Here is a 17,367-nt window from a genome sequence, read left to right as displayed (position 1 = left end):
TCCTAATTTTGCATTATTAGTAGTATGGTTATAAAGTTTTATGTTAAAATGACAAAGCAAAGTTTAAAGAAAAGCACCAAAGTAATAATGTTTATAAGAACTTTTGGAAAGTGAATATCCAAAACGCTTTAAGAATGTCATCAGTGCTAGCTAGTACACAGGAAGCAAGCGAATCTATGTGCCAATATTCTAAGAAATGAGTAAAACAAAGTCATCATGAGCAGCAGTTCTCACACTGTATATTAATCACCATGTTGAAGCAGCAGCATCCCCCGCCAGAGCTGCCAGTCTGGTCACAGCGGTGTCCTCCTCCCTGCCTTTCCACCTGCTGTACGGGAGGAGCCAGTGGGACAGGCTACTCAAATCTGTCCTGAGATTAGACTCTGCACCCTCTCCCATTTTACACAGACCAGACATCCCATCGCCCTCCCTCTGGTCTCACAGCCTCTTTATGCCATTTTATTTTCATCTGTGTGATAACACTCCACAAGATCAGTCTATAATTCTTCCAGGGTCTACGACAGATTTTTATTCCCACTATGCCATCAAAACTGCTACTCAGATGGTCAGAGCAGAAACTCAAGATCTCATGTCACCAAATCCAAGGGTTAATTCCTACGTCTTTCTTGAACTTGCATAGAGCCATTGATAGCTGAGGCTCTGCTTGAAGCCTTTTCCTAGTCTCCTTGGCTCCAGGTTCTGGCTTCCCTTGTGACAGCCCACACAAAAGAAAATGGCGATAGTAACGCTAGGTCTTCTGAAACACTTCTGGGACATGTCCATTATCTGACCTCTGCCATAACCTTGGGTTCTTGGAAAGTCCCAAAAGAGAAGTGAAAGTGCTTATCTCATTCCAGGATGAGATCTTGCTTTTCTTTTACAGCTCTGGCAAGTAAAATCAGTATGCTGATTGCCCCAAATTGTTTTCTGTAAACAGAATGGGGAGGTCCTGTTTGCCAGTTTCTATTGTGTTGATTGGATAGTTTAAAGTGCTTGATGCTTAAACTAAGTATCTGCTCCTCACCCCTGCAGTTGATTGGATATTTGTATTGTGTGCTGATGTAAGCTTGGTTGAGTGAATGATTTGTACCATGTTCTAGTGCTCTCTTAGTTGATGGATGATCACTTAGTGGATGATGATCTTAGTGGATGATCACTGCCTAAGAATTTTTGAACAAGGCTGCCCTCTTCCACGTGTGGCGGAATGGGACTGTCCACTGGTCAGTGCCAGCTGGTGAATAAAGGCTCCTGAGCTTCTAAGAGTTTACCTCTGGCTCTTTTCTGGGATAGATATGGTCAACTCGCAACACCCACGATTTCACTAACTGCTTCTTCTGCCTGCTCTGTTTAGATCTTGCTCTCTTCCGATCTCAAATGTTAGAGAGCTGTAGAGTCTTAGTCCTCAGATCTCTCAGTGCAGCTCCTTTGAAAACCTCAGCCAACACAGCCTCTGGAAACTTCCAGGTCCCCAATTTGCAGCCTGAAGTCTCCTCTCTGAAGGACAGATGTATGAAGGACAGACCAGCATCCTGGGAGATTGACAAACACCTACTAACCAAATCCCCTGCCTCCTGCTCTGCCCTGAGTGACAAGGTCCTCACCCCTCCTCCAATCCTCTCTCAGAGCACTCTCCTTAACTCTCAGGCCTAGCCCACTGACTCTCCTGTCCCGTTCCCCTGCCCAGGAGAGACCCACTTGTGATCCCACCATCACCTCCCTTTGTACCTGTGATACTTCTGTTCCTGAGCAGTACAGGGCTCCTAGCCTCGCTCCCACCTGCTGGGTCCCTGGTCAAATAGTACTGCCCAAGGAGGCAGCAGCGGCCACTGTGTCTAAAGCAGCACAAGTATATTCACTTGACATCCTTTGCGTAGGAGTCTGGCAGGGAGTTAGAAAGACAAAGAAGCTGGTAGGTTTCTAGCAGTCTTCATGCCTTAGCCTTGTACCCTTTAAAAAGACACATCCCTACTACATCAATTCAGCACACCCACTTTCCCATGACGCACTTCAGCCTCCATCATGAAAACACCATAATGAACACAGGTGTGCTAATGCCACATGGCTATTTCATAAAACCTTCCCACAGATTAGCATGAACACTAAAATTTACCCAAACCCTACCTATTTGAATATTCAGTGAGGGTATTACCCCTAATTGGGGTAGGTGTGATTCTCCTCACAGTGCAGCCCACACTCATGTTTGAATGTACGCTTCCTCTTCATCCCTTTAAATGAATCCTGCTCCCATTCTTGCGCTTTCAGTTTGATTCAGCCTTGAGTTATTCTCTTATGCAAAACAGGAACTTGAAACATGCACTGAGACCATCCAAGCCTACTGAAATCTTGGTCACACCTTAGAGTACGTGGCACAAGCATTGCCCACCGATTTCCTAACTGGTTAAGAGACCACCAAATGGGGAACCTTTTACCAGTAGGTTCGGCCCAATAAGGAGGGGTCAGGGAATGCTCAGAATCCCAGGACCCTTCGTCAGGCCTTCGGTGTCTCTCCCTCTCCCTTCAAGAGCTCCCCATCTCCCGGCTCTCTCCCGGGATCTGCCTTCCCCATCCCTCTTCTTTCCACGTTCACCTGGTCACTTTGCAAATAAAACTTCTCTGTCTGCAACCTGTTCCCAGTTTTCTATTTCTCTATTAAGCTGAGGAAAGAACACACCGAGCTTTTCTGGTAATGCATACAGCTAGGGACGCGTCCCCACAGGACTCTGGTCCTGCTTTTTTCGCTGGTTTCACAGCAATCACCACCACTTGACACTGGAGGAGAGTCACCGCCTCCTCACTGGAAAGTGACGTCCACAAGGACAGCTGCTCTGGGTATTTTGTTCTTCTCTCTATCCAGAGAGTCTTGGACACAATCTTCACTGGATGCATGAGCCAAAATGATCATTTACAAGCATATACCTTTTTATTCCAGCAGCAACATTGAGAAGCAGAGGTTGGAATGTAAAACAGCATAACATATCACGCAACCAGGTAGTTTGTAAATAATGAAAACATGTAAGGGTCACCTGGTTGTGGACCTGACAAATAAAACTTAGAAGAAATATCTAAGAGAGTAGTTGCATTCCTGTGTTCCTTGATGCTAAGCTCATTTTAAGCATGTCTGATAAAAACATATGCAAATTACTAAAAGTGGAGGATTTTTTTTTTTAACTAACAAAAATGTATGGTTGGATAGTGGAAACCCTATTTCCAACTGAAAAAGTGCCTCTTCACGTTATGGAATTTCTAAAGTCATGCATAACAGAATGATACGGCAGACGTGAGCACAGGGTAGACCAGAGCTGTCATAGTAGTGGCACTGCTTCCTTAAAGCAGTACATGGCTATATCTGAAATATGCCAGTTAAATAGTAGGAAGTTCATGACATTCTGAGAAATGTTTTCTATGTTAATGAAATCATAGAAAGTTAAATACAGAACATCATCTACGCTATAGGGGTCAGTGTTGTGGCACAGTAAATTAAACCACCACTTCCAGTGCTGGCTTCTAGTACTGGAGCTGTAGCTCAAGTCTTGGCTGCTGTGTTTTAGAATCAACTTCTTGTTAATGTACTTGCGAAACTAGCAGGAGACAATCCAAGAGGTTCAGCTTCTGGCATCCCTGTGGGATCCCAGGGCTCCTGACTCTTGGGTTTAGCTTGGCCTGGACCTCACGTGGGGAACAGATGGAAGAAGCTGCTTATCCTCTTTCTCCCTCCTTCTCCCCCTTTTGCTCTCCATTACTCTACCTTTCAAAGTAATCAATCATTAAAAAGAAAAATCATTCCATTTGTTATCTCTTCCTTAAAATAATTTTCAATACATCAGAATAGAAGGGCCTGGTGATCTGAGAGCTTTGTCTGCCTGTCCCCCTCTGAGTGTCCAGAGACAAGACTGACCACATATATGAGCACAGTGAATGGCATCCCACGTTAAAGGTATCTGTGCCTCTTCATTCCCACACTTCACTTCACAAACATGATTGCAAAACCATAGGTCTCTGAGAGCTGCTTAACAAACCAGCGAACTAACCTGCAAATTAACACTGCTAACTGCCTCATTTTAAAGATGAAAAAGACATTCAGAATCATATCAAAATGGTAAAAGCTCTCTACTCACTTCTTAACTCTTTAGGAATTTACATGCTAATTATGTGAGGTGTAAAGTCCCCAAGTCTTAATCTATCTTAAACCGCCAGTAATGGTATTAGATCCCAGGATGAAGCAGAGCAGTGAGTGTCTAAATGAATGTAGAATAACTGTGGAATGAAGAGGGGGGTCATGAACCCAAGGGTCATAAAGATACACGACTACTCATCCCTTGTCATTCCCGTGGGTGTTGTGAGTCAGCCAAGAACATGTAAGTATCAAGGTGCTGGCCTCCCACCCTCTCAGTGACCTGACAGCCACAGAAGGAACAATCGTGGCAACCCCCACGCACTGCCAGAGCTACCCAGCACAAAACTGCAGGCCTGCAAGGCATCACAACTCATAAACACCAGTGGAACCCCATCCTATTAAAACAAATTCTGCACAACTTTAAAAGTCTTTAAACATCGACTCCAATGATCCTCATTTGATATTTCTGCAATTTCATCATGATATAATATTCATTCATCTTAGTAAAGAATTCATAAGTTACTTCTTACCTGACTGAAAACAAGTGAAATACCCCAAGATTTTGCCCTAAAATACAGATAAAAGACATTAAATATATAAAATACTTTGGTCAAAATAAAGCTAAATCATGAAAATGACATACTTTGCAAAGTGTCTATTGGCTCCATTTTCTCCATATTTTCCTATTTTCATACAATCTCTCAAAGGAATCTGGGTAAAATAAAAGCAAGTATTATAAAAATACACAGAATTCAAATACATACAAAATTGGAAATGTTTCTGTTAAGATTTAAGATGTTTTTACCTTAATGATGGGCTTGGATACTGCATCTGGTTCAAAAATCACTGATTTTGAACATATCTTTAAGGAACCTCTGATTTTCCTAGGGGGAGAAGTACAGTGCTTATTTAATGAACTTACCTTAAATCACAATACATTAGTGCTTTGACTAATCAAAGCACTAATTAGTGATAAACAACATAGTAAAGATAATAAAAATGATACACAAAAAATAATAAACAACATAATTAAAGATAAGGATTTAAAACACTGGGAAAACAACAAAACAATGACTCTTACAAGGAAACAAAAAGACCAAAACACCAGAGAGGCTAACACATGCTTCATTTGTCCTCTGTCTAATGCATTCAGTTGGTTTTTAGTACTTTATATCTGAAAAAAACAGAACAAACAACAACAACAAAAACCACACACAAAAACTATCCAGATGCAAACACTAAAAGCATAAAAATGATTAGGTGAAGAATATGAATTTTGCAAATGAAATGCTCCTAGTAGAGATATGAAACAATAAAGACAACAGGAAAAAAAAAACTTGTCCCATGATGATAAGTCATTTAAGAATACGTTAATACCGAATAAATATGTTATAGATTTCACCACTGCCATCCTTTTTTTGGGACTTTTATGCAAGGTCAGTAAATTTTAGAAGAAAATCTACCTAAGCATTTTTCTCATTTTAATATTTTTTTAAAATGATTTATTTTATTTTTATTGGAAAGGCGGATATACAGAGAGGAGAGACAAAGAGGAAGATCTTCCGTCTGATGATTCACTCCCCAAGTGAGCACAACAGCCAATGGTATGCCAGTCCGAGCCAGGAGCCAGGAACTTCTTCCAGGTATCCCACACGGGTGCAGGGTCCCAAGGCTTTGGGCCATCCTCGACTGCTTTCCCAGGCCACAAGCAGGGAGCTAGATGGGAAGTGGAGCTGCTGGGATTAGAACTGGCGCCCCTATGGGATCCTGGCACGTTCAAGGCGAGGACTTGAGCCTCTAGGCCACAGTCGCCGGGCCCTTAATATGATTCTAAGATTTTCTTTTTTAATTGGAAAGTCAGACATACAGATAGAAGTAGAAATAGAGAGGAAGATCTTCCATCTGGTGATTCACCCCCCAAGTGTTTGCAACTGCCAGATCTGAGGTGATCCGAAGCTAGAGCCAGGAGCTCGCAGGTCTCCCACGTGGGTTCAGGGTCTCAAGGTTTGGGCCGTCCTCAACTGCTTTCCCAGGCCACAAGCAGGGAGCTGGATGGGAACTGGGGCAGCTGGATTAGAACCATTACTCATATGGCATCCTGGCATGTTCCACGCGAGAACTTTAGCCATTCTGTTACCATGTCAGGCCGCAACCTAAAACATTTTAGAGGCAACTGCTTGTTTTGGCCAATTCTCAAGCTATTATAAAAAAAAAAACAATAATAAAGTGAAAGAAGAGAACTATTACAGATTTGTTCTATGAAATCAGAATTGCTGTGATTCCAAAACTAGATGAGAATAAAACAACTTGCACACCCCCATAATAACAAAAACACTGTAAACCAATGTGATCACAAATACGGACATTTTCAAACATTTTCAAAACACTACTACTAAATCTAATCCAAGAACACTTCAAAAAGATCGTTCACTGTGACTATGTGAGATTTAGCCCAAGGATACAGGCATGGTTGGGCATACAAAAACCCACAAACATAATACATTACATCACAGAATGAAAGATAAAAGTTACATTATCACTTTAACAGATGCCAAAAAATTTTGGTAAAATTCAACTTGGATCTGCATCAAAGAATTGTAAAACCTAATATACTTTTAAGACTCTAAGCTACTCAGAAAAGGGGTGGGAGAGCAGAGAAAGCTTTCATCTCCTTAGAAGGTGTGAGGAACACGTGAAGTATAACCTATCAGGAACATAACTAACTCATAGACAACAGACTCAAATCAATATTAGCCAATAGTAAAACTACAAAGACATATAGGGGGAATCAAGAGCGATCCTGACAACCTCTTAACAGGAGGTCATATGCACAGAGCAGGGGGATCCCAGAGTGGAGCAGGTGGACAGGAGGAGGCTTGTATCCCAACCCTGGAGAATCCAGTTTCATCACCAAGGACTATCAGTACGGACACCAAGGACTACATCGCAACAGCCAAGAACATGGGGAATTGGAGTGCCTTTGGAGGCCGAGAACTCTGAGGTCATCCACCCCCCTTTGGATCTACCACATGGGATGGAAGAAGCCCAAATCCTTCCATGCAGGATCCAAGGTCATCAGAACAATAGCCAGGAACCCAGAGCGGTCCACAGAAACAGAACAGTAAACTTCTTTAGGGACTAGGGAGAGCTTTCTCTGGTCCTTATTTAGTTCCAACTTTGGATCCCCAACCTCTCTTGCAATGACCATCAGGGTCACTCCGGAGGCCCACCCCCTACAAAAAGAATTAGAATAGATAGACAGAGAACAACAAGGAAAGCTTAGAATCAGACAGGAAACGGTCAGCGTGGATGCACATATACCTTACTGGGTAGAACACAAAGATCAGTTACTCCTCACTAAGGTATTGAAGATTTCCCTGCACACTCCTTCTAAAACTGTTCTGTACCTCAACTGTTGACATATGCCTTGTTAGATTTATAAGCCAGTTTAGCCAAGTTCAGCAAAATTATGCTTCAACACTATAAACTGCTAAATACTAAAATGAAAATAGACATGAGACAGCTGAATAGTACCCTATAGCCATTTTAAGCTGTATAGCTGGTTCTGTGTATAAACTAAAATTGAAATGTCAATGAAGTAGTCACAGGATGTGGTTAAGAACTTGCATTTTTTAACATATTGCTCACTCAATACCATGTCAATTAACTCCATAGTGTTGTTAATTGCTGTTGATGTTGTGCTGGGGCTTTGAATTGATCTGGATGATACTCTGCCAACTCTACATTCAGACCGGAGATGGTCTCCCCAAGAAACAGTTGAATGTATTTGGACAATAAGATGCTGGACTTTATGCTTGGTATATGCTTGCAATGAAAGAATCAAGACTGAATTTGAACTGTAATATTGCAACAAGGTGGAGGAATCCACCATGGGGGTACAGGTTGAGGGGATTCCAGAGCCTATGAAATTGTGTCACAAAATGCAACGTAATTAATAACAATAATAAAAAAAAAAACATCAAAATCACAAAAATGGGTTTAAGTTTGCTACCTTAGACTTGTGTTTTAATAACAAATTTATTTACTAGTAAGCAAGACATTATGATGATACAGGACAGAAAATGTGGGAAAAACAGCAAAAGGCGTGGAATCAAGAAAAAACATTTTTTTTGAGCAAACTTCCAGACATGAAAATGCAAAATACTACTTTCAGGGAACAGTAATTGTCTAGTTTGATTTGATGGTGTGAGAGGAGTTAGACTGGGTAGTAGGCAGTTAGGGTACTCTTGGTCCCAAAGTCATTTTTTATATAAAAGTGAATTTCCCTACCATGTCAGATTCACCAGAGCATGTTTCATCCAAGGGACAAGGGTACTATTAGCATATCAATTCCCCACCTGAAGCACCAGCCATTACCTCCAGCCATTGTGTGGGAGGGCCTCAGGTCCTTATCATTGAAAGGAGGGCAGGAGGAAGTAATACACATATGCCTATGACCTGGAATGTCCTATGCCTGGCACCTCTCTGGTCTTTTGCCTGAAAGCCAGATACCTGGGGACAGGGAATTCCTTTGTCCTTGGAAAACTCCCTTCTGAAATAAAGCTTTAAAAAGATCCCAATACCCCCATGCACAGGTCCTTCCTATCTCAGAGCCCCCTCCCGTCGCTAGGACAGGAGCCTCTCTTCTCAACTTTTCTAATAAATCTTGCTTTAAAACTAAACTGTGGGGCCGGTGGCATGGCCTAGCGGCTAAAGTCCTCACCTTGAATGCACAGGGATCCCATATGGGTGCCAGTTCTAATCCCAGCAGCTCCACTTCCCATCCAGTTCCCTGCTTGTGGCCTGGGAAAGCAGTCAGGGTCAGCCCAAAGCTTTGGGACCCTGTACCCATGTGGTATACCCGGAAGAAGTTCCTGGCTACTGGCTCGGAACGGCATACCATTGGCCGCAGTGCTCACTTGGGGAGTGAATCATCGACGGAAGATCTTCCTCTTTTCCTCTCCTCCTCTCTATATATCTGACTTTCCAATAAATAAATAAATCTTTAAAAAAAACAACAACAAATTAAACTGTGTCCGCATGAGAATGCTTCTTTCCTGCGAGACAAGAATTGAGGTTGCTGCCGTACTCAGGGTCGAAAACCCTACAACAATGGTAAACAAACAACTTATGTCATAAGCTATGAAACAACAAGGCCCATGGGGATGGTCACTCGGCACAGCACCTAAGACTTCTCGGACACCTATGTCCCATGCTGGCATGCCCACGTGTAAGGCCCTGCTCCAGTCTTGACTTCAGTTTGCTCTTTCTGTTCACTCTACATGGCTGCAGGGCATGGCTCAAGTAGAGGCATTCTTGCCAGAGTCATGGGGGACCCACACTGAGTTCCCTAGTCCTGGTTTCCGTCTAGCCCAGCTCCAGCTCTAGTGAGTATCTGGGAAGTCAACCAGCAGATATAAGATCTCTTTCCCTGACTCTGAAATATATAAAATTCATTAAAATTATTTTTAACAAGTCATTTTTATTTTGGTTTATGTTTTTAAATGTAGTAGCATGTTTTTGATCCCTTAAGGATAAAACATGAAGAACACTAAAAAATAAGTTCAAATAATATCAAAGCATTTTCCAAGTTGCAGCCTATTGTTGGGTAACCTCCCTACAGGAAATTATTAGTGGGCAGATCATAGCTGGAACAAATTCCATCCTAACAAATTTCAAGTAGGAATCTTAGACAAATAAATTTCTTTACATACTTCTGCACACAGCTTTTCAAAGATAAGATCAGCATCTGGCAGCGTGGTCTAGCAGCTAAAATTTTTGTCTTGAACGCACTGGGATCCCATATGGGCGCCAGTTCTAATCCCGGCAGCTCCACTTCCCATCCAGCTCCCTGCTTGTGGCCTGGGAAAGCCACTGAGGACGACCCGAAGCCTTGGGACCGTGCAACCTGTATGGAAGACCTGGAGTAAGTTCCTGGCTCCTGGCTCCAGATTGGCACAGCACCAGCCTTTGCATTCACTTGGGGAGTGAATCATCAGACAGAAGACCTTCCTCTCTGTGTCTCCTCCTCTCTGCATATCTGACTTGGTAATAAAAAAATCAATACATCTTTTAAAAAAAAAGATAAGATTAGATACATGGAACATGTGTTTACAGTGTGTTAAGCAATAATTATGAAAATAAAGAAAAATCAGGCTTGTTTCTACTTCAGACTGCAACATTCATTTAGAGAGTGCTGATTTTACATATCTTACGGTCTGTGATCAGTACCTTCTGACAGACACAAAAATCCAGGGCATGTCAAGCAGGGGAACTGCAGCCACTCCTCTGTTAAGCTGTGCCTACTGCTGGTGAGCATAAGAATTAGGGCTGGGCAGGGTGATGGAACTATAACTCCTTATGAAGGACTATAGTATTGTAACAATATGGGGAAATCAGCCAGAGGGGGTTGGAATTTTGTCAGGGGAAATCCTAGACTCTATGAAATTGTACCATAAAAAAAAAAATCAGGTTTGCTAATGAGGCAGGTTGGACAAGGCAGTGGCACCTTTCAACATGTGAGGACCGGGTTTGGGGGAGGGGCAGAGTGAGTTAAGTCATAGCAACTGTGGGTGTGCACAAGAGCTGGATGGATGAGGGGTGAGCCAAGCTAGGTAGCAACAGAGGCTGGTACATGCAAAAGTCAGGGCTGGAGGTGGATCTGGCGGGGGTTGAGGAGGTTCATCCTGACTAGGCCATGGTACCTGCCAGTATACGTCAGGACTGGGTCTATGGCGGGCTGGCTAGGCCAGGCCACAGCACCCATCGGTTTCATGAGATAAGGGGCTGATGGAAGAACTGACCAGGCAGCTGCTCCCACCAGTATGCGCATTGGCTGATACAGATGACAGATCATACCTGACCCTGCATTGGCTGGTACACAAAAGACTTAAGTCTGAGGTCATCCCAGGAAAGGTTTCTTGGTGGACTCCCTGATTAGACTGCTGGATTCAGACACCAATTACAGGGAAAAATCACGAGATGTGTGGTCTGATCTTGGCGTGCACGTATTACCACTAGACCTCCTTAGTTGCTGATGCCTGTGCAGAGGACAGACAGTATGCCCAGATGCATATAGGGGACAGAACATGACAGCCAGCTCATCTAAGCCAGCAAAGGACATTGAGCATCTTATCAGAGGACGGAAAGCAGAACAGGTTGAACAACTCTCCTGGCTAAGTTTTGCAGCAAGTGTCTGGGGCTGTATATGCACTAAGGCAGACTTTGTCAACAAATTAACTTTGGAAAGATTTTCTCATCCTTGGAGCACTGAAGCCAATGACATCATGGAGCTATGAAAACTATTCAAGTAATACCCTGGGAACACTCTTCCCAACACTGAGGTCTCTAAGGCATCAAATGACCGTCCCACATCCATGGTTGACAGCAAGGAGCAACCTCCTCCCCCTTTCCCCGTGGACACAGGAGAACCAAAATCATGAAACCAGCTTCCTCCACACCGGGATGTACAATAATTAGAGGTCCACATGGGCATGCATCCCTCTCAATTATGTAAACAACACTAAAAACAAAACTAAAATTTAAAAAAAAATAAAGATATCCACAGCCCAAAACGCTTAAGAAAAAAAAAAGCTCTGAAAAATATCTGGCATCCTGACTCAAATTTCTAAATCCACTCTTCTCGTTACTTTCCCCATAACAAAGAAGGCGGAAATTCCTATATGATCATACATTTGATTTTTAAAATGCCAGACATCAGAAACACTTGTTAGTTCATGAAACAACCCAACTTTTTCTTACCTTTCATCATGGCTGCCTTTGTGTTGAATATGATTAGCTGTGTGCTGTTCAAAATAGTACTCCTCCAAGTTGAGCAGCAGCAAGGAAAATCTACAATTAGGGAGAGAAAACCACTTTGGTTTACACTCAACTTTCAGCATGCATATGAAAGCAGCGCATTTAACATGATTCTTGCTTTTCCTTAAGTGACCTCCACTTTAGAAGTTTTATTTCATGCCAGGCACTCCTCTCCACCTATTCAGTATGAGGAAAAGATGCAAACAGGCCTGCTATGTGTGTTGAATCACTGCTGTGCCGAACATAAAATCACCCATCAGGTGGATGTACTTAATTCTTTACAGAAATTCCAAACTTCATGAAATTAAGATTATTGCTGCCTGCTCTAGTGCCACGCCACATAGCTGTTTGAGTTTATCTTAATTTGGAGACAGATCTTCAGTTATTCAACCATGAAATTCAACTAGTCCTCTCTGACAGCGGGTGTTACACATAAGTAAAATAAATCAATTTACTTGAGTAGAATTAAAATATACTTTTTTTCATTTTTAACTGTTTTAAATCTTTAAGAAATGAAACAATAAGAAGCATACATTAATCTAGCTCTGTGGTCACAGAAACAATTATAGGGCAAAGAAGTGAAAACAAGTGCTTTATCTATTTCATGTTAAGGTCCAGAAAACCACAACACCACATAAAGTTAAGAGGAAATGCTTTCTTCATTAAAAGTGAGGCACTTGAGATGTGTCCTGCTGTTCCGATGTGACATACAAACAGATTAAATAAGGTAGTTGACACACGCGCTTCTTTCACTTCCTCTTGAAACAGCACCAAAACGTGAATAAACGCACTTTTTAAATGGTATAGCCACGGGTGGCTGAAATCCTGTTGGTGGAGAACATCAAAGCAGACAGGAGGCATGTGCAAATCTCTAAGACAAAAAACAGACCAGAGGAATCACCAGTGCTCACAGAAAAGGGCTCATGCAAAAAAAACAAACTCTCACCAAGGACTTCATGAGCATTCAGAAACTGTAGGTCAGGTGCCAAGCGCGCAGGCAGGCAGCACTGGGGGACAGGTTAAAATATGACTGGGGTGATGGCTCCAGTTTCTGCCCCTGATAAATTATCCCTAGCTCATGGCAGCGCATGGCTTTTCTATATAAGAACTGAACATGCAGTTCCAAACTAGACATGAGGCAGACAGCGGGGGAGTGATATGAAATGGGGGCAATCAAGCAAAAATTTAAAAATAACTTTGACTTTGGGACTAGGGAGAGGAGCTTTCTCTGGTCCTTACTTAGTTCCAACTTTGGATCCCCAACCTCTCTTGCAATGACCATCAGGGTCACTCCGGAGGCCCACCCCCCAAAACAACAACAACAACAATTAGAATAGATAGACAGAGAACAACAAGGAAAGCTTAGAACCAGGAGGAAAAGTTTAGTGTGGACTCACACATACCTTACTAGGTGGGACACAAAGATTAGTTGCTCCTCACTAAGGTATTGAAGATTTCTCTGCACACCCCTCCTAAAACTGTTCTGTGCCTCAACTGTTGACATATGGCTTGTTAGATTTATAAGCCAGTTTAGACTATCCTAAAATCTGCCAAGTTCAGCAAAATTATGCTTCAACACTATAAACTGCTAAATACTAAAATGAAAATGGACATGAGACAGCTGAATAGTACCCTATAACCATTTTAAGCTGTATAGCTTGTTCTGTGTATAAACTAAAATTGAAATGTCAAGAAAGTAGTCACAGGATGTGGTTAAGAACTTGTATTTTTTAACATATTGGTCACTCAATACCATGTCAATTAACTCCATAGTGTTGTTAATTGCTGTTGATGTTGTGCTGGGGCTTTGAATTGATCTGGATGATACTCTGCCAGCTCTGTCTTCAGACCGGAGATGGTCTCCCCAAGAAACAGTTGAATGTATCTGGACAATAAGATGCTGGACCCTATACTTGGTATATGCTTGCAATGAAAGAATCATGACTGAACTTGAACTGTAATATTGCAACAAGGTGGAGGAATCCACCATGGGGGGAAAGGTTCGGGGAATCCCAGAGCCTATGAAACTGTGTCACATAATGCAATGTAATTAATATAAATAAATAAATAAATGAATGAATGAATGAATGAAAAAATAATTTTAAAAAAAGTCAAATAAAAATAACTGTTGAATACAGGAACACCAGCAGGAAGACAGAATACCACTCCAGCTAGGAGTCTGGTAAATTAGTTTAAAGAGGAGGCATCAATAACTCCTGAGAAAACACCTGTAGAAAGGGGCGTCTCCAAAAGCCTGGTCACTACACCTTTATCCCACAACAAAGCCCCACAGGGAAAACCCGCTCCCAGTGACAGAATTACATGCCTCACAGTCGAGTATGACTAGACACCCAAGACTGCCAGCCTGGGATGCAAAACAACCAAACCAAGATGAGCAGGAAATCAACAGAAAGGCCTGGAGACAATGCAAACAACAAAGTTCAAAAGACTATAATTAACATCCTTACATAGAAGAAATTACACTCATGACACAAAAGATTGCTCATTTTAAAAATGTGAACAGAAAGAAAAGCGACTCATAAGATTTTAAATAATGATAGCAAGAACCAGTTCTACCATCCTACTAGGTAACTTTTATTGACTTGTCCTCCATAGTTTAAATCTATGAACAAGAATGAGTCATGAGCTAATAATAAGTCAGAGTACAACAATAAATGCTCACTATCAATACATAATACAGACGTCAATATGATTAAGGTATAGGATTGCAAGCAAGAGTCCTTCCGCGACTCCGATGATTTCCAGGAAGGCAGGGATCAGGGATGCCTTCATTAATCACCTCATCCCTTATTTTTAGCGTATATGGCTTACTTCATATCTTGATAACTGGAAACACTTTGCTTGGGCTGGAAATTATACAACTCTCCTTTCTCTCTCCTAATCTTTCCTCCCGTCTCCTTGGAGAGATAGGAAAAACAAGAAAATAAGCTTTTAAAGAACCATGGCAAGCCAGCATAGTGGTGCAGCGTGTTGAACCTCGGTCATGTGATGCTGGCATTTCATATGCACTGATGCCAGTCCAAGCTGTTTCACTTCTAATCCAGCTGCCTGCTAATCAGTTCCAGGCACCTGGCTTCAACCTTGCCCAGCCCTGGCTGGTGGCCATTTGGGAATAAACCAGAAGACAGAAAATTCTCATTCTCTTTCTCTGCCTTCCCTCTCTCCACCACCCCCGCCCCCATCTTGTACCTTTCGAAGAAAAAAAAATCCTAAAAGACCATCGCATAATTATATTACTATGAAGCAAACAGTATTCAGAGACAATTAGCTCTTCCACATGATTATTAGGATGTAATCAAATCAGTTATTTTACAACTAAAGTCACAATTTTCATAAGCATAATTACAGTCTCAGTTTTTCAACATGCACATTTTTAACGAAATGCAAAATTACACTAAAAAACTAACTACATTTTATCATCTAAAGTTAAAACCTGTCTGAATCTTGGGGCCAGTGCAGTACTGTTGCATGTCAATCCTCTGCCTGTGGTGCCAGCATTCCATATGGGCACTGGTTCATGTCTCAGCTGCTCTACTTTTCTTAATATTTATTTATTTTTATTGCAAAGTTAGATATGCAGAGAGGAGGAGGAGACACAGAGAAGAAGATTTTTCATCCACTGATTGACTCCCCAAGTAGACACAATGTCTAGAGCTGAGTTGATCTGAAGTCAGGAGCCCGCAGCCTCTTCTGGGTCTCCCATGTAGGTACAGGATCCCAAGGCTTTGGGCCGTCCTCGACTGCTTTTCCAGGCCACAAGCAGGGAGCTAGATGCAAAGCGGGACTGCTGGGACATGAACTAGAGCCCTCATGGGATCCTGGAACATGCAAGGTGAGAACTTTAGCCACTAGTACTGTACTAGACCAAAATTACTGGGTTTTTAAGATTTATTTTTATTAGAAAGGCAGATATACAGAGAAGGAGACACAGAGAGAAAGAGTGTCTGTCTACTGGTTCACTCCCCAAGTGGCCACAGCAGCCAAAGCTAAGCTGATCCAAACCCAGGAGCCAGGAGTCTCTCCCAGGACTCCCAAGGCTTTGGGCATTCTTCCACTGCTCTCCCAGCCCACAACCAGGGAGTTGGATGGGAAGTGGAGTCAACAGGACATGAATCGGTGCCCATATGGGATCCAGACACATGCAATGCGAGTGCTTTAGTCACGATACCAGGCCTCATGTCGATGAATTGTAAAGCATACTATTTAAACCCAAGAAACAACATAAACTATCTCCACTCAGCTCTTATGGAATAACCACATTCATGGCCACTTGAAATCATTCAACACCCTGTTGATCAGTATTGACAGGGGATTAAGAAGGTTTTGCTACTCATTTCTCTGGATTGGAGATATAAAACAGGCTGCAGTGTCTTGAGTTTGACACCAGCTCAAGGGCAGAGAATTCTGGGACCCCCAGGTGAAACACGTGGAGGCACAGAAAGGCCGCTCGTGTTGCGATCTCTGCTCTGAATTCCCCAACAGCATCCGTAGATCAAGCTGAAGTACACTTCTTCATTAAAGGATTAGGTTAAACAACCTGGACACATTTACAAGTGTGTAAAAATTATTTGTGAAATAGGCAATACATTTAAGTAAACTGTTGGACTAGATTAAGACCGCAGTACTGTGACCACCACCCTGCCCTGCAACCACTGGAAGCATCTTCTCGGCAACACACTGGGCAGCAGTGTGACGGCTCCAGGAGTTAAACGGATGGAGGCGGTGATCATTTTCCTTACTGTCGTACAGCCAAAGACAGGCTGACAAGAGAAAAGTACAACAAGTTTACGTGACACAGGAGGCTTCAGCCATAAAGACGACACAGGGAACAGCACCCCCTTTTTAAAACTTTTTTTAAAAGATTTATTTATTTTTATTTGAAAGGCATGTTTACTGAGGAGAGCCAGAGAGAAAGATCTCTGTCCTCTGGTTCACTCCCCAAGTGACCACAATGGCCAGAGCTAAGCCAATCCAAAGCAAGGAGCCTGAGGCTTGTTCCATGTCTCCTATGCAGGTGCAGGGTCCTGAGGTTTTTTTGGGGGCCATCCTCGACTGCTTTCCCAGGCCACAAACAGGGAGCTGGATGGGAAGTGGAGCAGCCAGGACATGAACCGTCACCATTTTGGGATCCTGGCACATGCAAGGTAAGGATTTGACTACTAGGCTATTGCACTGGGCCCAAGGGTGCCCATTTTTAAGTAAAGTTCTGTGTCCAAATCCAATTAGACAAAAAGGCATGTCATAGCAACAGACTGAGGAAGGAAGAAGCCCAGCAAGGCCTGTCAGTCCAGATTCATTCTAATTTTCTGTGTGTGGCCTTTCTTCTTCCTGAGTATGGAACAGGACCTCTCTAGAATGAGAATCTCCAACAGGCAGAAGGGTGAACGCAACCTTACCAAGTTTTGTGGTTACCT

At 42.5% G+C, this 17,367-nt stretch overlaps 1 protein-coding gene across 1 annotated transcript in view; it reads right to left on the bottom strand.

The window, feature by feature from the left end:
- Nucleotides 1-17,367, bottom strand: part of NSMAF (neutral sphingomyelinase activation associated factor) — a 64,283-nt gene that overhangs the window by 34,966 nt on the left and 11,950 nt on the right. Inside the window, exons 2-5 of the mRNA XM_040972534.1 lie at nt 11,876-11,965; nt 4,920-4,998; nt 4,758-4,825; nt 4,645-4,681 (exon numbers count right to left, since the gene is read on the bottom strand). Of these exons, the coding sequence (XP_040828468.1) occupies nt 4,645-4,681; nt 4,758-4,825; nt 4,920-4,998; nt 11,876-11,965 (274 nt within the window). The remainder of the gene's footprint in view (nt 1-4,644; nt 4,682-4,757; nt 4,826-4,919; nt 4,999-11,875; nt 11,966-17,367) is intronic.

The sequence above is a fragment of the Ochotona curzoniae genome, unplaced genomic scaffold, assembly GCF_017591425.1.
Source record: "Ochotona curzoniae isolate NIBS_2020 unplaced genomic scaffold, NIBS_Ocur_1.0 contig_2318, whole genome shotgun sequence".
Taxonomy (NCBI): domain Eukaryota; kingdom Metazoa; phylum Chordata; class Mammalia; order Lagomorpha; family Ochotonidae; genus Ochotona; species Ochotona curzoniae.
This window is presented reverse-complemented; position numbering and strand designations above follow the sequence as displayed.